Source organism: Dromaius novaehollandiae, chromosome 6, assembly GCF_036370855.1.
Source record: "Dromaius novaehollandiae isolate bDroNov1 chromosome 6, bDroNov1.hap1, whole genome shotgun sequence".
Taxonomy (NCBI): domain Eukaryota; kingdom Metazoa; phylum Chordata; class Aves; order Casuariiformes; family Dromaiidae; genus Dromaius; species Dromaius novaehollandiae.
In genome coordinates, this window is record NC_088103.1 from 12,495,225 (window position 1) to 12,517,799 (window position 22,575).

Genomic DNA, 22,575 nt, shown 5'->3' on the forward strand with positions numbered 1-22,575 from the left:
ATATTATGGCAATAAATCACAATGTGTTAGATACTTAGGCTTTTAGGAAGGAGGTACATTCAAAATACTAGTGATAGTTTAAAGAAGTTGTTCCATTTTTATTTGTTTTATTAAAATGAATAAGCTATATTAGTGGAAACAATACATTAATGATTTTGATAATGTTACTTTTTCAGTATCCCATCTTTGGACAAGTAAAGAACTGTTTAAAGTTCAGTGTCCTGTTAAAATCGTTTGAAGAGAATAACAGTAGACTTTGTGTGTGCATTTTAACTGGATTTGCCCTCACCTAACAGTAAAATACAAATTCACAAAGCAATGGAAACTTATCAGTAAAAAAATTAGAGCTAGCATGAAAAGAGTTTCTCACTGAAAGATGAAGTTAAATTTGCCTCTGATGAGTATGGAATAGTTCTTACCCAATCTTTGTATGCCCTGAAGTTGATTTAGTCTTCCTACTTTTGCATCCTGAAGCTTCCTGAATGCAATATAACTTTGTTCTACTGTCGCAGAATGGTACTTCTGTATGTTGCATTTGTTTCTGCCATATATTGATTTTAGTGCATTATTTTGGGTGTTGTTCTGTGTTTTCCTTTCACTAAGCTAGGATTTAAGGAGAAACTGACTGTGTTAAATTTTTTAAATGCATTTGAGCTAACCTATTTAAGAATGAAACACTTTTTTCATTCCTTATTTTAGAATTACGTACCCAGCAGCTTTTACTTACTAGCCTTAAAATAAACTCAAAGATACAGAAAAATCTTCAATAAAATTGTTTTCTAAAGTAAATAATATATTTTAAACTAGTTGTACATAACTTGGGGGTGGTTAGTGGATGCTACATATTTCTGTAGCAGCATCTGGGTTAAAGATGAAGAGCAAGTTACTGGTGAGAAGCCAGTCATAGTATTTACTCCAGCTTTTGGAGATGATACTAAACATGCCAGAGTTTATCACATTGCTGCTCCCTCGGGATCCAAATAAGGGGTAATGTTGCGAGATGCACTTTGTGTATGTATTGAAGTTGGTTTGAAAGGAGTGGGGGAAACTCAAAAAGCAACAGGGATTTAGGTAATTTTTGGTTGTTTATACTGTTTTGTATCACTATTGAAGCCAACAAGAATCTAGTAAGTTTTGGTGTGTGTCAGCTGGACAGTCTCTTCTTGGCTCAGCGATAAAGAAAACTTCCTATTTCCTTTCTGTGTTTCTAGTAAGATTGAGCCTGTCATCCTGTGTCTGTTAAGATCACCTCATCTGTCTTCCAGAGTTAGCTTAGTTAGTGCTTAAAAAAGGAGTATTTTTTCCTACCGATTTGACAAAAAGATCAAACACAGGAGTATTCCTATGAAATTGACTGCAAGGATTCAATGCCTTTCTCTCCTATTTGCTTTTGTACAAATAGAAATCTGAACGTGTGTGTCAAAAAATAAATACACCAGGGGATTGTGAGGAAGGTTTATTTGAATATTAAGAGTACAAACAGAATTTTTATGTTCTGGCCTAGGGATTAATCAGTTTGATTATTAATTTGCTGCACATTTTCAAAATACACAGTGGTAAATGGAAGGTTTGGTCCTTTATTTAAATCTTTCAGTAGGCATTCAGAAAGGTATATTGGGTATTTTTAATCAAAAAAGCCTTCACTCTTGCCTTTTATATGCCACTTGTACAAACAGTGTATTCGTCCACATTCACGTTACGTCAGGTCTTTCTCATTCCAGAACGTCATGTGAATCTTTGGAGGCTTGTCTCTCAAGAAAGCTGGGATGTCAACATCTTAACGAGTTTTTCAGAATGTCTAATCATTTTATAAGAAGCCACTCTTTCAGTGCAGATGCCAATATCTCAAAACCTTCTGTTTGAGAATTGCGGAACTGTTGTATGTCAAATTGAATAGTAGGAGGTGAAAGTGGTACTTCTAAAATTTGTCCAAAAAAACTCAACTTTCTTCTGGTCCTGCTCTTAGTAAACTGTAGATTTCATCAGTGATCTTTAAGCTCTGCTTGGATCAGACTTTCCCTTTCCTTTCAGTGGGACTCGATAAACTGCTTCTGCTTTTTCTGGAGGAAAGCTGGTAGCGATCCTCAAATTTACTTGATGTTGGCAACAAGGCCTGTTTTCATGCCCTGTAATGCAGAGCGCCATACATGAGAGAGAGGATTTCTTGGAGCTTAGCTTTGTATCAGCTTCTCAGGGTTGCTCTAGGAATGAGTCCCCTCCTAGCCATGCTAGGTAGGGACTAAGGCCTACTTTGCATGGGGACATGTAATCAGCCAATTCTTTAAAGCCAGTGAAAAAGAGTTAGTATTCTAACTCTTCTGGGAATGCTTTCATTCATGGGTAAACTAATGTTATATTGCTTAATCGTATGGACGTATTCGGAAATCTGTCGCTGGTTGATTTGTGCTATTCCCATGTGGTGCTTTCACTTAATAAGGGGAACCAGAAGAACCTTGGAGGTTTTGCTGTGTTTTGCTTTCTAGCCATTTTCTACAAATATTTTTGTTGATTTCATAAAATATTTTACTTTAAACAGCTGTTCCTGTTTTTTGTTAACTGGAATGGAGGGACTTAGGAGAGGGAAGTTGCCTCTGATGTTTACACACAGAAGCTGGCTTTGAACTAATTCATGTACTCTGTACAGCTATTCGTGGGCACACAAGATGCAGGGTAAACAGTAGGACCTTTAGCTTCACTGTACCATGGCAACAATTTTAGAAGTTTTGGAGACTGTGGTTCCACAGACATTTCTCTTGGTGGCACTGCTGGCTTAATTTTTTAACCCTGAACAGTTCCCTGATCACTTCACCATATGGCACTTCAAGCAGTTGCACTGAGGCTGAGGAGGTGATAAGGGATCGATCAGAGGCAAATGGCTGTGGGCAGGAACAGCTCAAACTGGCACCATTTTCAAGAGAAATGTCTGTGGGACCATGGCCTAAAAGAAGCTGTTTAAAACTGGCTTAAATATCCCTCTGTGAGTTGCAGTCACTGTAACTTTTAAATGTATCCTAACCCACTCAGCTGTAATGCAGGAATTTTGTACTGCAGATGAATTAAGAGCATTTATTTGCTCGGTATAAATAAATTCTTCTTTTTAATAAGGAAATACATGTTCAGAATAACCTGTAACATGATCATTCAGTGTCTGTTGATGCTGTACTTGCTTGCAAAGGCAAATTTTGGGAGAATAGATACAAAATAAAATTGTTTGAGGGGAAACTTAAGGATCTATATGTTAAAATCCATACACTTCTGATGCCTCACTAAAATGCTGCATAGACTATGTGTGCATAAATATGGTCATCTTTTTGCCTGTTCTGATTAGCACTGAAATTACTGTAGACATGTAAATGACCACAGTTAGGCTCCACAGCAAGTAGCTTATTACTGCATATGACAACTCAGTAGATGCTACTGAATTAGTTACGTTAGGCTGACTCATCAGAGTTTAACTTTTTTTGCAGGGGGACAGGTTTCTTTAATAAAATGGAAGTTTAAAATCTAGAGTATCATTTCTCTGGAAAAAGAGGTCACTTGCTGAGTCATCGCCAGATGGCCCAACTCAGATCTGTTAAGTCCTGCAGGTCTGTTGAGGAGCAAATAGAAAGTTGTATTTTGGAGGGAGCATTGGCAAAGGTGGTTCATTTTGAAACAGTCCTCCAACTTATTTCCATATTTCTTGCTCTTCTTGGCTTTTCTTCTTCCTTTCCTGAAGTGGAGGATGTACATTACTGCCTGTGGGGGTGAGGGGAAACACCCCCACAAACAAACACACAAAAGCCAGTATCAAACAGGCAGGCAGAAAAACCCTTTGAGATAACCATAGGAAATACATGATTAATAAAACTGCTTTGTTGTTATAGAAAATCGTGGAGAGGGTAACAGGATAGCAGTAAACTTTTAGCCTGAGGCTTGCCATTAACATCTAAGTTTTTGCTATATCCTAGTTTTCTCTTATGCAGAACTCTTAGATTTCAGTTTCATATCTTTAATCATCCTCAATAACAGGTAGATCATCAAAGAAAGGAGTGACGACATGCAAGAAAGGCATGGTACAAGCAGTCTCTAGGAGAGAGGTTAGTGACTTTTTGGGCTATACACCACTACTGGCTCCTAATGCTTTGCAGATCGCCATGTGTCCATTAAAATTTGAGACAAAAATAGGGAAGCTGATATAATCGAAGGCCAAATGTGAACCAAGTACCATAGATCTTAAGTTGCAATTCATTGCTATAATACCTGTAAAATTTTGGTGTACAGCTGTACTTCCTCAGTGTTTTTCCTCTAGTGATTTGCAGCTCAGGGACTTCATCCAACAGAGGTCTCTGGGTTTAATAGACCTTGCTGGATTTTTCCTAAATGAGTTTGTAGGAACCCTTTTTGAATCGCTGTGAACTTTTCAACATCCTGTGGCAAAAAAGGTCAGACTTTAACTGTGATGTATACAGGACCACTTGCTTTTGTTTCAGGCCGTTCTGGTTCCAGTTTCCCTTTACTATTTGTTAACCTGAAAGACTTGGAGAGATCTGTTCTTGTATCTGTAATCCTTCAATGACACCCTTCCTCCCCCCTCCCCCCCCCCCCAAATCAACAGCTAAACAGCTGAACCAGATTTTTCCCAAATACTGTGGAGTTTGTGTGTCTTAAATGACTATCTACATGGTGACCTGCAACTTTGGATTATTTCCTTTTTACAAGCTGTTCTGCATAGATTTAATTGCAGATGCCACCAAGAATCGGAAAGAGAAGTATATTATTATCAAGTATTGTTTAATTTTTCAGGAAATAAAGTAACATTTTTAATCATTTTAGATTGCAGACAATTTCTTCACTGTAGTATATTGATGAATTTTTCAGTTATGGTATACTGTGGATTGTGAATTCATTTATATTTTAGCTTACCCTGAAGAGGTGGTCAAACCTTGGTGGTGGTCTATTTAATAACAGTTAAACAGTGAGTAAAGCTTGTAAAGGAAAAGAGGGCAAGTTGAAATACTTTTGGATTGCTAACTAGTAATCTGGATGGACTGTCCTAAATATACTTGATCTTTCTGTATTCTGTCATGTTTTAACGTTTCTATATAGGTCAGAATGACACATCGTATGTGAGTATTTTTAGATGTCATGACCATTTCTTAATTTGATGGGTAACGTTACTTATCTCCTTCTGTTTGATGCCTTTTTAAAGGAATAATCAGTTTTGATTTGCAAGAAAAATTGTATTGAAAGAAATTTCAATATATTTGTATAAATAGAAAATGTTTTAAGTGCTTTGTCACTTAGTACCGTATTTTTCCTCTGGAAATTTTCTTAGTCTACATTAGTCTGTTCTTCTTGCTACCTATAGATTTTTATAAAATTGAAACTTAATGATAGTGAGGCATAAGACTGTGTAAAATATAATATTAAAGATGTGGTTTGATAAATTATTTATTGAGTAGCTTAGTTTCTAATTCCATCAGAGTTTCTTTTGAAACTGAATGTAATTCTTTCATAAAGCATTGTAAATATTTTTATATTTAAAAATGGAAAGATTTGGCTTTCTGTTGAAAATTGGAAAAATAGGACTATTTTAATGTCACTGTTGCCCTAACTTAATAACACTTAATTTCTTTGAGTGCTATAATAATCAGTCTTGTTCAGGTAAAATAAGATGATGTATGTGTAGTGTCGCATAGTTCCCCCCCCCCCCCCAAAGGTCAGTGATTTTTTTTTTTTTTTTAAACCATCGAATGCATTTTCTCTTATCAAAGTTTGCTTTTTAAAATGTTTTAGCCTTCAGGTATGTGAATGTGGCTCACATTCAAGTAGCACAGCAAAGTTGATCACTGCTCACTGACTGATTCCAGATATGATATACAGAATGTAAGTTCAGCTTTAAGTTTGTCTATATGTTACTTTTCTGCAAAAATAAAGAGCAAGAAATAGCTAGGTAACGGCAGTTTGCATTAGAACATAATAGGGCTCTTAAATTGGTATCATTTGAAATAAATGAAGTAGACATTCCAGAGAGATTCTTAGGTTCACTGACTGAGGAGAAAGAATGGCATTCAGTACCCTTTTCCATTTTTTTTCTAAGGTGTATTTTACGTTATTCTTCGCGTTTCCAGACACCTGAAATTTGTGTTCAGAAATATTTATTGATATATTTGAAAAAGTTTGGTACTTCAGCAGAAACAAGCATTTAGTTCTGTTTCTGTGTTTTTCCTTCCCTTACTACAGGGAGGAAGTCTGCGTTTTTTGGTCTAGAGTTTAACTTGCCTAGACTTTATGACATGTGTCTTCATTTGAGCAGAGGACAAGGGTGGAAAGGGAGGCAGAATGGCCCTTAAGGATCTCAGAAGCTGAGCTGGCCTCAGTTTGGAGGGGGAGGGTGTCGAAAAGGCAATGTTGTGAAATATGTGTGTATTTTGAAATTCTTTGTTGAAAACCTTTTGATCAGTTCTTGAGGTTTCTTTGCTCAGTATTCCTCACAAAAGGGCAGGTGCACACAGGGACAGGAGTTTATAGGTTATTTGCATATGTGATCAGCAGAGGAGTCAAGGAAGGAAAGAGGACTGTGTTAGTTTAGATGTAGAAACCCACATGTAGTATTTGACATAAAATGACGAAAGGAAGTCTCCTGTGACCTGTAGTCAGTACAGTGCCATGCATCCTTCCCTGTGAAGCTTCCAACTTCTAAAGCAGTGGGTTCATCTACATTCTAACACAAGGAAAGGTAAGATATTTATAAAGAAAAATATTAATTGTGAAGGAGTTCAATCCCTGCAGTCACACTTTAATTCAGTCAAAGCTAATGATTCCTTAAAAACTTGGAAAAAGTATCAAAAAACATTGATTATTTAAAATCAGAGAGCAGGAATGAAACTGTATTGTTGTCTCATTGTAATTTGAGCCACGTGCATGCCTTGTTTCTAAGGTTGTCAATTGGCATTTTTCAAGGCGGTTGTAGAACTCAGCTTTTTTGCTGATGGTTTTTATTGCTTTGTTTCCTTCTCTTCCTGGGTCTTGCCTGTATCTGCTTGCTACTGTCATGTTTTCACTATAAAGGGGAGTCACTTGTGCTATAGCGTTCTCTTCTGTTCCATGAGACTGGATATACAGGCAGGAGAGCCTGATCTGGAGCCTTACTTTACAGCTCTGTAGTTGGAATAGAGAACCGGGGGCTGGAAATCCAGGTCCCTTGAAGGCTAACACAACAGCTTAGTTCTGGGAGTTTGGAAATTGGGTCTTACAAACTGGATGCTACTTCCCAGCTTTATGTTGTGGAGAAAAAAGTTGCCTGATGTCATGGTAGGGTTGGACTGCCTGGAGATCACAAAAGCAGTTCTGACAGCATCTGTGCTAGTGCAGTCAAGTTGCCTCTTCTTGGTTGGTTGCCCTTTTAACTAAATTTTGACTGAGGTTGCTGTTGAACTCTTCCTTTATCAGTTATGAGAGTTCAAACAGGCAGGTAGCCTTGACGTGGATTAGTTTATCGGGTGTCTAAGTAAGAGCAAACCGACTGAAGCTTTATCCACCCTCAAGCTATTCAGAGTCTCTTTAGAATATAAGCTTATTGTCTGAACCCATGGAGTTACAGATTTAACTGTTTCCTTGTGTGTGGAAGAGGGTTTTTTGTTGTTTGCTTGCTTAGTTGGCTTTTTTTTAACAGTGCTTAGAAAACAGTGGTGCCCAACTTAAATATGTGAGAAAGTCATTGAATGCTACTTTTAATTAATACAAGGTGCTTTGTCCATTGTATTGCTATTGGCTTCTCCCACATGCCATACCTTTCGTTATTCGGCTGTCAACTAGACTGTGGGCAGCACATTGTTTGGAACGACAAGCGTACTGATAGGCAGCAGCCGGCTCACCATCAGTGTGTGTACAGATTTGGAAGTCATGTGTGTTTGCAAATCTCCTGTCAGAAATCGTGTGGATGGAAACTTCAATCTCCCAAGCCCCAAGGTCCTCCGGTGTGTCACTTTGCTGGTGCCCTTAGACTCTCCCTGTGCCATGCAATTTTGGGACCCTGGAGGCAGAGCCTTTGCTGGATTTCCCATGTGGCACATGTAGTGCTGAAACCTCCTGGCTTGGCTCGAGGTTTTGCTTGTGAGAGAAATCCCAGCCCTTCATAAGACGGTAAAATCCAAATCGTTGTGTATGGACTTTTTAACTGTTTCAGAACCCTTTGTTAACGTTATTTAAAGTGGAAAATGCTTACCTAAATACTCTTATAAAAGATTTTACTTACATGCTGGAAGAAAATAAAATCATATCTTAGCAGAGCTGTGCCACGTGGGCTAACAGTCTGAAAAGTGGTAAGCCTGTAGTAGTAGATTGAACTTGCAGTGGTTTATAATTTAAAATTTAAGTGGGTGTGCATTATGGCAAATGTGGTATGAAAAGAATATGACAATAATTGTTCTACAGATTGTAATGTATAAAAATAAATTACAAAAAAGCTTTAAGAATGCTTTCACAAAAAGTTAATATAATCACCCTTCCAGCTGAAGAGGAATTATGAAGATGCTTTGAAATGAGTGCCTTAAAATAACATCCCCATTTACCTTGCTGCATTCTGTGTTTTTCTTGCCTTCTAATGTTAGAAATGTCAAACTACCAAGGTAGCCAGCATAAGAATGCTAGCAAGGGCCAGCATTGTTCAGGGAAAAGGATGTCTTACCATCACCTAAGTATAAATAGGAGAAGATTAGACTGTTCTTTTTGGATGTGTGAGTCAGAATTTTTGACACTGCTTTTAATCTTTCCTTATCTTACGCAGAGCACTCCAACTGATCTGTTGTCCTAGACCTGTTTAGCATTTCCTGTTCCATACCTACCTCACTGATGAGCAATATTTAAATTTCTCCTTAGATCAGTCTTTCTTGCATCTTTCTATGGTAAAAGCATTTCAGACTTTTCACAAACATCTTGTCCTCGCGGTTGGAAGACTTCCAGATAACCTCCCTTCCTTCAGGCGATAAGACTCAAGATATAGTTTACTATCTAGTAATGTCCATTTTTAATGTGAAACACAAAGTTGATAGAACTCTTGATTACTCATCATAAATAGATATCAATGCTGCTACTGTTACCAGTAGATGGGCATGTGGATCCGTTGGCTGTTTGGTTCTGTAGATAATAAATGGGAGCAAAGATTTAGGAGAGGGTTGCGTGACTTTTTTTAAATTCCTGGGTTTTTTTTGAAGGTGATCTCAAAGGTATGGGGTGCTTAACGTCAAAAATGGATTTGTGATTTTGTTTGTCTGAAGGTAAGACTGCAATGTTACAGTGTAAACAGACTGAATGAGATGATCTTGTGCCAGGTCTCAGGACTGGAATTGCTGAGATTACCATTTGTGTGTCCGTGCAGTTCTGTTTACTTTGTAGGTCTCTTTGCCCAAGATCTTGCTGTACTAGGTGCTCTGCAAACATAGAACTGAAATTGTGCCTTAGAGTTTACAAAATCTGCAAGGAGAAGGAGCTGAAATGAGAATATAATGATGTGTTGTTTGTGTACAGCAGCCCAACCTTTGGGAAATCTTGTGACAGAGGAGAGGCAGGAGAGATTTTTGAAGGAGTATGATGAAGTAGCTCTGCCGGTGTTTTTTGCGTATGTGTGTAAAACATGAAGGATAGCAAGGGATAAAACTCAAAGGTGATAGATTAAAACTTTTTAAAGCAGTAAATGACAGAGGTTTTCATTAAGGATGGATCAGAAACAGGACTTGGCATTTTGTACTCGAGTCTATGGAGGCTTTGAAACAAAAGGCAAGTAAGTTATGTTGGTAGAGAAAGGAGACAGAATGATTTAGAGAAGACTGTTGTCGTTGTGGCAGAGTAGAACGATTACTTGTGCAGCAGCATTGTGGAAGGATGTTTGTGGATGTTCTGTGAAGTCAAAGGAAAGAATGATATAACAGTTAAGGTAAGAACATAGGTCTTAAAGACAGGTCTGAGTGTAAGGACCTAGGAAGAGTTGGCAGAAACAATATCAGGACAAAGGCTGAAAGCTCTGTCTTAGCCAAGTTGCACTTGAAGGTGAAAACTATGCAAGTTAATGTCAGTGAGTGAGTTTAAATGGTATTGGTGTGCCTCACCATAAGATTGTGCTAAGTAGTTTGATTTAGCTACTATATTTAGGTACGTTCTGGATTTTTTCCCAGTGTAGCGATTGTATTTTTCCTGTCCTCCATGTTAAGTTCCATACCTCTTCTGTTTCTGTGGTATGAATTTGGAAAACTGTTCTTGAAACGAGTTAAACTAGTGATTTTTCAACTATTGCGTACAGACCATTTGAGGTCGGGGAAATTGAGTGGTAAATGGAACCGGGGTGCCTTTGTAGTATTCCTCGTGAAAGTTTCGGTGAATACCAGTCTCAAAGTTTGAATGCTAACAATAGCTTTTAGTACTGGAAGTTTTGGAATCACTTCACTTGAATGTTTTACTGATGACTTAGTAGGCCTACAGTCATTGGCATCTTGATGACATGGGTTGGTGGCAACTTGAGTTGACAGCAGTCTTTTGGGGACATCACTTGTGATATGAGTTGTGTGTTTTGTGCTATAAGTGTAGCAAAGACCTCTTGGTTTTCATTTTATTTTAGAGGTTTGAATAACTAGGAGTGGCAGAAGAGTTGAGTTAAAGTCAAATTAACCTGGATTGCCTAAGCATGTAATAGTTGAGATCCTTTTGCTGTAAGGAACTGACTAATTTGTCAAGATGGCAAATTGGTCACAAGCCAAGCTAATCACTTCTGTGGGATATATCAAGAAAGACAGAAGAAATGCTCCATATGTTCTGATTTGTATTCATTCAGTTTTGACTCACAAAATTTTAGGTGTTAACTAGGGTTTGTGACACCTTCTCATTTAGCATCTCCAACCTGTGAAACTGAAAAAAACATGCTGGAATCTAGATCAGTAAATGCCCTTGATTTAGTTATTAATTCATCCACAGGAGGATGACCCTATGGAGTTGCCAGGGGAGGCAAAAGCATCAATGTGCTTGCAATTCTATATGATGTTTTGTGCCTCTTGAATTGTGAGGGAAGAGTTATCTGAATTTGGTAGATTTGGCGCTACTATGAATATTTTATATTGACCGAGATATTGGAACACTTAACTGTGTGAACATATTGGTTTAGTTTAATGGGGAAGAGGAGGTGGAGGTGTCTGGGGAAAATAGGCAGGAACAGAAAGAATTTTGTGTCTTGGCAGAGAATTTGAGTGCTGTTAAGCCAGTGACTCTGTCATCCCTTGTTTTTTCTTTTGCTTTTTTCCTGGCTTTTTTGTTTTTAATTAAGCCTACAGGACTGGTGTTGTTCAGAAGAACCAAAGCTGAGTATGTAAAAGAAAAAAAATATTTTTTTCAGTTCTCAACTCCCACTCTCAAGAGTGGGTTGTAATAATTCAAGGATTCAGACTGAGATGTAGGAGTCCTGATGGGTGTGTCTGAAAAATCAAGATAGCCTTAATTATCATCAGGAGATGTTAAAATAGATTCTGTAGACTTATTTTTCAATCTCTCTTTCTCTGTGCTTAAATAAAAATAGGCAAGCAATTTGGCCACAAGTTCCAAAAAAGAAGAGCTACAGTATCAAGCTAGGTAAACAAGATAGACCCACTAGGTGAACAGGGATAATAATAAAGGATACTTTGGGGTTTTGTCCAAGAGGATGATCACAAGAATTGCATGTATGAATAGGTTTCCATTGCAGTGCCCAGGTCCTCAGGGAGGAATGTACTAAAACATCAGTGGGAGAGAAAGCTTATTCAGTAACTGAAACCAAATTCTACTTTTCTTCAGTTCACTGTTCACAGAATTGGGTGAAGATTTTCCAGTTTATTCTGCTATGATAGAAGGGAATCTGCCTTTGTAAGGGAAAGTCTATATGAAATGGATTGATGGAAGCTTTTGTATCCTCTGTTAATGGTGTATATACAGTTGGCTGTCAATTAAAAGGGCTAATGGAGATGTGAGGTCACCTAGAATTGGCAAAAATATGAGGCAAAGCAGAGCACCTTGGAAGATGGACATTACTGTGTGACCTTATTAGAATATAGACAAACCAAGCTTTGAAGGTAGAGGAACTTTCATTAGATGGCTTGATGTAGTTGTTGGACAAGTCTTTAGTAATAGTTTAATAAGCTTTTTGACCTGTCTATTTGGAATGGAAGCAATGGAGTAGACAGGATGTTATGGGGGGATGAGAAGAGAGTGAAAGGAGTGATAAAGTGAGTTTATCTTCTAGGGAGCGAAAAATGTAGTTCGACATTTGGAACATGAAGAGGTTAATGGAGGGGACTGGCACTTTATATCTACTGAGGTCATGGGTTTTGGTATCCAGTGCAGTTAGTTCCCAGCCTCACTTTTGGAGCGTATTTTGTAGGTCTCCCTTGAGGATCAGGGTAGAGAGAGCAGAGATGGTGATTATTTTCTGTGAGATGTCCCTCACTGGCAGCTGGATTTTTTTTATCCTTTGTAAACTTCACCTTAATGAGCTCTACAAGCACAGTGGCTGCTTAGCTTCCATTAGGCACTTAGTGTGTTGGGTTAAGTGTGTTACGTTCTGGGAAGCGTGGGTGTAGGATCCAAGCATTTTGATGTCTCTGTTGCAGAATGTTTATGCTGTGGTGGTATTAGATGTGTTCGCAAGTCATTGTCTGGTGCTAATGTAGCTGCTAAGCTTTGGGATAGGAGCCAGCTTAGTATTTTGTGCAGAAGAGAACCCTATAAAATGAAAACAAAAAAGCGAACTGATTTATGATCTTTTGTGATGAGTAGTGATCTGTTTCTTGACCATCAGCCCTGCTCACGATATAACCCGTTGTCATGCATCAGACTGAGAATTTTGACAAACCTTAGGTTGCAGTAACTTGCCATATTCTTGTTCACAGATCACTTTGTCCAATTTCTTTCTGGTGTTTTCTTGGCTGGTCTTTGCCTACCTTTCCTCCAGCATTGCTTTTGCTAGTGTGTCACTCTAGGCTACTAAATCTGTTGCCAGTTAAGAACCAAAGCTCTGGAGTTTGCTTAGACAAATATCTGCAGCTGCCTTCCATCTGCAGTGCAGCAGCTTAGTGTAACTGGCACTTGCTGATATATTCTGTTCTGGTTTATTGATGAAACTGATCATAAACATTAAAATTTAGGTTTCTTATGGCAGAAATATCTATTTACTTGTCAATACAGCATATAGGACAGTGAAGTCCGGAACCATAATTAGTGTTCAACACTGGTAATGTAAGCAATTCATCTAGGTGATCTAGGAATAATCTCTTTGAGTGATAGAGACTATGAAGCTTTAGTCTAGTTTGTCTTGCTGTGTTTCCAAATTATATTTGATGAAAGCATCTTTTCCAGAAAAGACATTCAAGCTTGATCTGATGCTTTTGAGTAGCAAATCCTTCTTCCCTTGTTAGTTTTTAATCGTTGTTAAAGCAGTATTGTATTTTCTGTCGAGAGGCATGAGATGAATTTCAAGTCCAAGTCCTGTGGTCCCTTCTCACTGCTATTCTGTGTGCTACAAAGTCTCTGCCTAACATTAGAGTCTCAGTTTTAGTATCTGATCTAAAACTTCGATTTACAGATGGAAAAATCCAGTGGATTTTAGAAACCTCTAGTGCTGTCTGGAAAGCAGGCTTTCAGTACCTAAAGAGACGTAGCTGAATTTTGAAATGAATATTCTTTTGTTAAAGTACAAAGCTGCTCGAAAGAAACAACGCATCAATGATCGTTGTTAGTGCTTGGCTTGATTTTCCGTCAACTGTTTTTAGTGCAGCTGAGAACTAATGGAACAGATTTGCAGCCTGTTAGAAGGAAGCTCAGTTCCTCAGACAGTTCATCTGGCACTGTCTTCCCCAAATTGGAGCCCATACTGGGGCGAGGCATCTATGGAAATTGAATGTACGTGTTTGCTTTGAGACTTCCTGTTGCCTGGAGTCTTCGTAATTAGTTACTTGAAGATATCAATTTATTAGCTTCTTGCTAATGAAAAGCTGTCTGATGCAGCATTAGCTTTTGTCAAGCAAAGATGCTTTTTTGAAAAAGTCTGTGATCCTGGTGGCTCAGATAGCATTATCACTCATTTGCTCAACAGATGATTTGTTTAGATCATGCCTTGACAAACAGCGGAAAAGAGATGAATCATATATCAGTTTTCTATAAAACTTAGGTGTATACACATATATAACTTGAACTACTTACTCTGCAGACATTTTAATGCTGCTAAGAAATAAAGCTTACTCCTGGTTTTAGACAGAGAATAAAGATAAATAAGAAAAGTAATTTGGAAGGGACTCCAGTCATGACTTTGTCATGATAGCTTTTTACTATCTGGGGCTTTCCTGTGAAGTAGTTTCTGATAATATTTGCAAGTTACAGTCAAGTTTCTCTCTCTTTGTTGGTAGTGTGAGCATGTGGGACTATAAGGCTTTTCCCTCTTATTTTCAGTAACTTTATCACTCCTCTGCATCCTCCCCATTTTTTTAGCATTATTTTAAAAATTTGGACTTCAGAAATTGATGTGGTACTTGAGCATCAGTCTCAAAACATATTGGATAAAATATTTTGTTTCCTGCTTTGGATATTCCCCCAAATTTCATTCATTTGGCATTGCATTACTCACAGTAGCAATGCTCTGCTGCAGTTGGCCGCTTTGCTCATGAGCTCTGCATTGCTCATGATCAGTATTGTTCATGATCAGCTGTTTATCCACTCCAACATTAAATCTCTACTGTTTGCCTTTTTCCTTAGTATTCTCCTATACTCTAAATATAACCTGTCTTTTATGTGGATGCATGACTGCAGTTCTCCACTGGGTATGTTAAAATTTTGACAGACAGCCCCTGAAAGTGAAGACCACAACCTCAAATTTGATCCTCCCAGAGGGAATTGGCAAGCTCTGACATGGCAAATTCAGTGTTTGAGCAAATGCTGGCTTGCATGCAGCAGGTCATATCTTTTAGTGGAAACAACGCTCAAATCCTGATTTGCACTGAAAATGTCTGTGCACTCGCTGCTGGTCAGCCACGACTACAAAAAGCAGGCTTGTGAATTCCAGACCTGTAAAGCTCAGAGCAAATAATAGGTATCCACTGTCTCTCACTAAGGCAAGATACTGTAAATCATTGGCGTCTTGTGTCTCTGAAAGTTTGGCTGCTGACTCCTGCTGAGTTCCACACTCAGTGGAAATTGGAAGGCGGGAGGAAAAATGTTACCAGCATGCTTAACTTCAGGTGTAAGGGGAAAAAAATAATATCATCCCAAACACTTCAAGAGGTTGCCAGCTTCTGTTCTAGAAAAAGAAATAGCACAGCTAACTGTTCTGGTTTCTCATGCCTGAGAAAGTGCTGTTTAATTTTTAATTTTTATTTTTTTAAAGATTTATGAACATTTAATATTTCCAGGGTTTTAACCTTTACCGCTAGAAATCGCGGATTGCTACACTCAAATCTCAAAACATCAGAAAGAAACAAGTTAATATTTAAGTACATGCAACATTTTTTCTGATCTGGTTATGATGCCAGATTTATCTTGTTTCACTCCTGTTTCAGTAAGCAGACCACCCTCTCACCAACTGCAGTTTTTCTTGTAGAACTGTCTTGATCAGCTTTCTACCCTGATATTTCTTGATGTGGATGGTGCCATTTTCGTTACATTTGTGTTATTTTCTTTCTTTATCTCCAATGTACTTATTCTATGGATTACTTTGAAACCCCAGTGTTAAATTTGCTGCTCTAAGCTTGCCACTGAAAATCTTCTGTTAACTGATCTCTACCTTTTTGTTTTCTTTCTTTATGCAACACACATTTGCATGGACATGCTTTTCCACTCTTTGAGAATCTGACCGATCAGGACCAGCTGTGATCAAATATGCCATTCTTTAAAAATACATTCCAACCTAGGAGACCCACCTCACTTAAGACAGGAGAGCACGTAAGTGGTGAGGCCCAGCATTAGGGACTCTTTAGCCCCTTTTTGCTCACAGGGCCTGGGAGTGTGGTGACAGCAGGGGAACAGGACCGCACAACTTCAGCTCAGCAAACACAACTGCAACTAGGATTTGGTGAGGAAAGAGGAGTAAGTGCAACACTGAAGCAACTGCAGCTCTGCTTCCTAGTGAAGGCCCAGTGAGAAGCTCAGCTCGAAGATAGCATCCTCACTTTGCTTTGACCCTGGTTGTCTCATCCTGCTTTGCTCTTCTCTGTCTTCTCATGGCTCTGAAAGGCCTGACATTGTTCATCTTATATTGCCATGATAGCACCAGTGTGATCCAGGCTTCCCCCCAGAGTGGCTCCCTTGTTTTTCTTTAGTCCTTTGTCTTCCCATCCCTCTGGAAAACAGAGAGCAGTTATTCTGTATCTCACCAAGCAAGAGTGCACCTGAAAGACCAATCAGTACACTTCAACTGTCTGTCCAGGGAATGGGAAGAAAGTGGGATCAGCTAAATTGATTTACTTAGGTAAGAAGAGAGGGTTCCATTTAGGCCACAAGCATGCTAAACATGACAAGACAAAGCAACCATTTGGCACTCAGCAAAATGCTCTGCCACACCTCACTTGTTAACACAGTATTTACCACTTACTGATAAGATGAGGAAGATTGCCAGTTTTCTCAAGTTTGGCTGAAAGAGGTCGAAACCACTATTGACATATAGGCTGGCTTTTGTGGGACTCTTTCCAGAAGAAAATTATTTGTCTGTTCCCCCTCATGAAGAAACTTTCAGTTAGGTATGCATGATTAGCATTTTTTCCCAAAAATATTACTGCAGCCTAAGATCTGCATTTATGCTTTATTGAATATTGTCTGTAAATTGTTTGAAGAGCAACATGCTGTTTGAGAAGGACCTACTTTTAAAATAAATTTTTGAGTAAGAGGCTTTTATGAATTTTCATACTACTCTTTTCAAAATAAGTGCTGCATGGCTGGAAAGATGTGCTATGTGGTCTTCATATAAATGTATGAATTTCTCAAAGTGAGCTTTCAGGGTGAGGACTATGTGAACTGTGGAGCTATTATGGGTATGTTGTAGTATAATGGTCTCATATGCAGTTGTGATTTAGTAAGCTGTACCAGATTTCAAGCTGTCTGCATTGCAGCCTTTTTGTTATTAATAGTTAATGATATCCTTCTCTAGCTGTAAGGAGATCCTTGCTTTCACCCCCAGCCCCCCACCCCATCCTTAGGACCTTATGCTTTGTCCTCTTGACTGAGGGGAAGAAATAGATGCAATTGCTTTCAGAGCTATCAAAGGGGTTTTGTAGATAGTCTGAACAGCTTTTGCTTGAACAATGCGAGCCGCAGTCTCTCAGGTCTGCTAGATTGCCTCAGCTGTGCGGCTGGCCTATAGGCATGCTTATCCTCCTGCTGCTGCTCTGCTCGCCTGGCAGTGCCGCGCGCTGGCTGTAGCCTGCTGCTGACCCTGGATTATGTTCTTGCTCATGACATGTCTGCAGCGAGGGCAAGGTTCCAATTATATTTGCCTTCAGGCTGTTCTCAAGAGACAGTGGGGGGAGGAGAAAGCAGGGAAGAAGAGAAATCATTTGTGTAACTTCGAAAAGTCATTTGAAAGCATATTTCAGGGAGTAAACCTGAATTTCTAATGGAATTCTTTTCTCAAACTTGTAAACAAAAATAATACAGAATTTGAAACTACCTTTTGTTTCTTGCTTTTCGTATTTTCGCTAAAGGAACGTTGCCATCTTGATGTGTTTTTGTCTCAAAGATAATATAATGAGACTACTTCCATGGGAAAAGATAATTTTAATATCTTAAAAAAAAAGACACCCCCCCCCCCACCCCTGGAACAGCAAAAAGCACTTTATTTTGCCAAGGGTTTTTCTTCCTTGCTGATCAAATAATGTCACCAAAACTGTTTGGCTTACACATTCTTTTTTTCCTTACCTGTGCTTGCCTGTTATCTCTTCAGTTTCAATTTACTTCAGCTTTGCTGCTGCTTTTACTGGTAAGCAATCTCATTCAAGGCCTGGGGGAGAGAAGGCGTAAACTCTTTACATAGCACTGAATGGGTGATATTGTCATGCCAAGTGCATGACAACATAAACTATAATTGAGCCATCAGTAAGACTCTAGAAATGACTATTCATAGTTTGTCCTGCAAACAGGGGGAAAAAAAAAAGACATTGTTTTCCATTACAGTAATCCTACAAGTTCAATTAATTCGTATTTTCAGATAGCAGATTTTCCTGCTAAGAACTTTAACGTCAACATGGAAAAGAGACTTTTTAAAACTTCATCTGGAACCCGTTGGTTTTAAGATTTTCTTTCCTGTTGATTTGAATAACTTTCATGTTCGTGTCCAGACTCCTGATGTTCCTTTTTTGCATTTTGAAAACTTACTTAAATGGAAAAGTATCTGATACTTTGAATATTTTTTCCGATGTATTTTCATGCCTATACCTAAAACTCAAGACAAATCTTGTATTTTCAAAAGCTGAGTAAATTTCTTCGAAAGATTTGCTATTACTGAATGTAAATAATCTAAGTCAGAGTCACTGTTAGCGGACACCTTTTGCATGGGTTTGGCAGGTTTTCACCAACAGAATCCATCAGGTTTTGTATGTGGACTCTTCATGTCATTATGCTGTGTTTGTAAGAGCATAAAGGGCATTTTGAACTGTCAGTATGGTCTACCATGCTTTGACAGAATGTTGGAATGGACTCGCTGTCCCTCCTACCAGGAAAGTTTGCTATTGTAAATGACGGAGCTACAGTGAGTGGTGTTTCTTTGTATATTTTTATGTGAACACCTAAAAAGAAATATCCTCCTAGTATGTGGCAGTATATTGTTTTAGAACAGAGATCTGCATGTCACTGGTGGACCCCAAAAAAGTGACAAACTCTCTGCAAAACTTCATTGCTTATATGAAAAATAATCTTAAATTTGATTAAGGTGCTCTGTGGAAGAAATTCTGAATGCTGTCGGTAGTCCAGAATGTTTGGGAGCCACTTAAAATTGATGGTCAATAATAAGGCATAGTGAACCCTCCAGTAGTAGGATATAGCTAATCCTCCAACAAGATTTTATAGCTTGCTCCTCTTTTAGAGCAAAGTTCTGTCTGTCTTTCAAGTTGCTCAGATTTCAGGTGTGGAATTTAAGTTGTTCAGGGAATGACTGTAGAAGGCAAAAAAGTGTTTTGTAAAAAGGTAATCAAAGGGGGAATAAAAATGAAATAATTCTGATACAGAGAGTGCTAGAAAGCATATTTAACTTAAAATGAAATGTTTCATAACCATCATGTTCATTTCTAGCTTGGTGAATCAGAGGGGCTTTAAAAAGCTTGGAGGTGGTCTGTAGAATGGATGCCATGATCAGTGATTTGATGGCTTTAATGGATGCCATTCGGGATCAGTTGTTCATAATCAGTGATTCTGTTTGCTTTAAGGAGACAGAAACAATCTCCAAAATTATGAATTCCTTCCCAAAGACTAAGGAAGGAAAGACCTATTGATTGCAAGGTACATCTTGCGCTGGCTGAGATAATGAGAACCTGATCCTCTTGTGAGCGTTGGCATGTGCTTTGATGCTGCAGACCTCAGTATTACAATCACTGTGTATTTGGAATTGCCAGTACTTCGTATCTGTTTGCAGTGCAGTAACTTGTGACATGCGCTAATGTAAAACAACTTCATTTGGCAACAAGACATGCAGCTGCTTTTTACTTTGAGCAGCTTTAATCAGTACCACAACTGTCAATTCTTCGTATTTCAAGGTGCAATAAAACAGTATTGTCTGATACTGTTTTTCTAGCTTTTACTATGCCAATAACAGTGCTTTTGTTAGCTTTCTGGCAGAGCAGAGAGAGTGTGAGGCTAATGATATTTGCCCATTGAGGGTTTAAGAGTGAAGTGCAGTGCCTTGATGCAACACTGGTAAGAACTGTTGCAGATGAATTAAGTGACTCAGCTTAGAATATCCTTTGCTTGAAATATCTCTTTCTTCTCCTTGATATTCTTTCAGGAGAGCAGGATCTTTAAATGCTTGTATCTGAGTCTTAGACCAGATTTCTATCTGTAACTGCCAAAACAGATTTTTTTATGATTCCCTCAGAGCTGCCTGGAAAACCAAGACTTTCTGCTCATTCGTTTTGAGCAAAGATCCCAACAAGAGGAGTAAGGCCAATGAGGTAAAATGGATGGATTTGATCCATTTCCACCAAAGTTTTTTGTAATCCTTTCCTGATAGAGATCTCCATATGTTAATGTGCTCTATGCTGGGTAAGGAGAGGACTTTAAAGAGCTATTAGAAAGAGCTGAGAGCCCTGAAATTCTTTTAGAAAAGTTGCAACTCAACCCACCCCAGTAGACAACAGCCTATATGCCTTGTTAGTACCTTTCAATCAACTGCTTAAAATAGAACAGTTTTACCGTGAAAGAGGTTATTTTCAAGTCTGCTAAAGATCTGTGGGCCACATTACCTTCTGTTTCCACATCATCACACCATGCTAACCAGATAAATCTGGGTGCCTTCCAAGAATTTTGAGTGTCTTTATGGTATTCTGCAGCTCTCTTTCTAGTAGTCATGGCAATTAAAAATGAAAACAACAATACATATAAGAATTTTAATCTGTTAGGCAGACGGATGTCTATATGTATTTTCTTTCTTTATCTGCCAGGTAGAATACCGTTGTTTTATTAAGCTGTGCTATCAAAATATGATGACATTCACTGGGGAAAGAATAGCTGTGAGTCCTCTTTCAAAGCAGAAGGGATTTTGATAGCAAACTTTGCCAGATTGTTCTGGGTGTCATTTCAGTATCTCAATGTAGCAGATAATGGCGTTATTACAAAGATGGATTCCCGATTAGCAATATTTTGGTATTCCCAAGGAGGTGTAGGTGATAATGCAATAACTCTACTTTGAACAAAAGTTTACACAGTGCAAAACCAGGTGAAACTTTTGTAAGGTTTAAAGATTCAAATACTTCATTCATTGCAGCTCTTTGTGGACAAGCAGTTCACAAAATTTGGCAGATTATCTAGGTGTGGTCAGGTGTAGTTATCCATTGATGAGAAGATGCCTGAATCATGTTGTCAGAAAGCAGAGTCATTTGTGACTTGTCTTCTCTAGAGACCTGCAGGTCAGTGTTAAAAGGTTAAACCTAGCTGTGTCAGTGTAATTTTCTGCAGTAGTCCTGGATTCCAAGGAATGAAAGATTTCCATCAAGATGTAATTCAAATGATAAGCTATTTGTTATTAAGCTTGCAAACCACCCACAGCCAGCAATAAATAGGCGTCACTGCATGCATTAAAATGTGTGCATACATGATACTACTTACAAGGGCTGCATCAGTGCATCAGCTACTTTTTTGAAAGCATTGGCAACACTGTGTTTTCAGTGGTGAGCAAACAGAAGAAAAAGTTTTGTCCTGTAATAGTGCTAACTCTTCCGTTGCCTGCCAGTGTTTTGATCAATGATTATGAAATTGCACATGACTCTCTTAAACAGTCAGAAGCATGAAAATCTATCCTTCTCATTCCCAGTGGAAAATGGACAGCTTCTCAGGAGCAGCTAGATGGCTGAATATTGTGCAAATGGAGAGATAAATAACTTGTCAAAAGCAGGCCAGGTGTGATGATTCACTCTAAATCAGAAACATTTTGTGGCCCTGGGGGGACCAACAAAATAGCAGACTATTTTTGCAGTAGTACCTCTGGCTCACAGAATGGTTTCTCAGGCAATCCTGCTGGCCCAAACACCCTGCAAATGGGTAATCCCTTAGGTAGATCTGTTCCCTTTAGAGAGATCAGTGTCCTGACAAGAGAGAAAGCCCAGTGACTGGATGCAGTTCAGCACTCCCAGCTGATGTATCACGTCTCTTACGGGACTGTTTCGGGTGCAGGGCACTCGCTAGTTCTGGAATGGCTTCGCTGGTTCTGTTCTTCAGATTTTGCACAGCAAGACTTAGTTTTTGTGGATCCTCTGGTTGGGAGAGTTCAGAAATTGTTTTGCTTCTGATATTAACAGCCCGAATCTGTGACATCGTGTTTGAATCATAATGTTGTTTGCCACTTATCAGCAAGGGAGACTCGTAATGGCAAGTACTTAAGTTTTTGGAGTCAGACCTACCTCACACAGGATTACAATGCAGTTGCATTAAATACCTGATTAAAAACTCTGGTTGGTTTGAAAGTAGTGGTGCTTGGACCCTTCCTTCATATCTGTTTTCTTTCTTCCTTGAGCTGAAATTATCAGTGGCATGGGCATATGATGCATTGATTCTACAAGCTGGTTCAGTGAAGCATTTCTTTTTCTTCAGTGGCTTAATTTTTATATTGGATCAACTTAATAAATGTGCAATTCCATAATCAGTAGGTCTGATGCAAGGGAAGCAACCTGCGATTACCACTGAATTAAGTGTGACATGAAGTTGCACCCTGACTTGTATGGTTATGGCGGTATTTCTTCTGACAGAGTAACAGTGAAACCTCAGTTCAGACTTATTTCAGAAGTTGCTTGAGAATCTTTTTCTTCAACCAAAAATGCTCCATTTGCTCATGTCAGAGTGAAGCAAAATCGTTTGCTTTGGTTGTTAGAAATACCTTATTTGTGTAGAACAAGA

The 22,575-nt window shown here is 38.6% G+C and overlaps 1 protein-coding gene across 2 annotated transcripts in view; it reads left to right on the forward strand.

Moving 5' to 3' along the window:
• The window catches only part of JMJD1C (jumonji domain containing 1C), a 169,479-nt gene that overhangs the window by 4,976 nt on the left and 141,928 nt on the right, over positions 1–22,575 (forward strand). Inside the window, exon 1 of one of the 2 annotated variants that reach the window (XM_064513685.1) lies at positions 4,038–4,079. The exons of the other annotated variant lie outside the window; for it this stretch is intronic. Coding sequence (XP_064369755.1) covers positions 4,053–4,079 — 27 coding nt within the window. The 5' untranslated portion in view covers positions 4,038–4,052. Of the gene's footprint in view, positions 1–4,037; positions 4,080–22,575 lie in introns of those variants that run through there. 2 annotated transcript variants of the gene reach the window in all.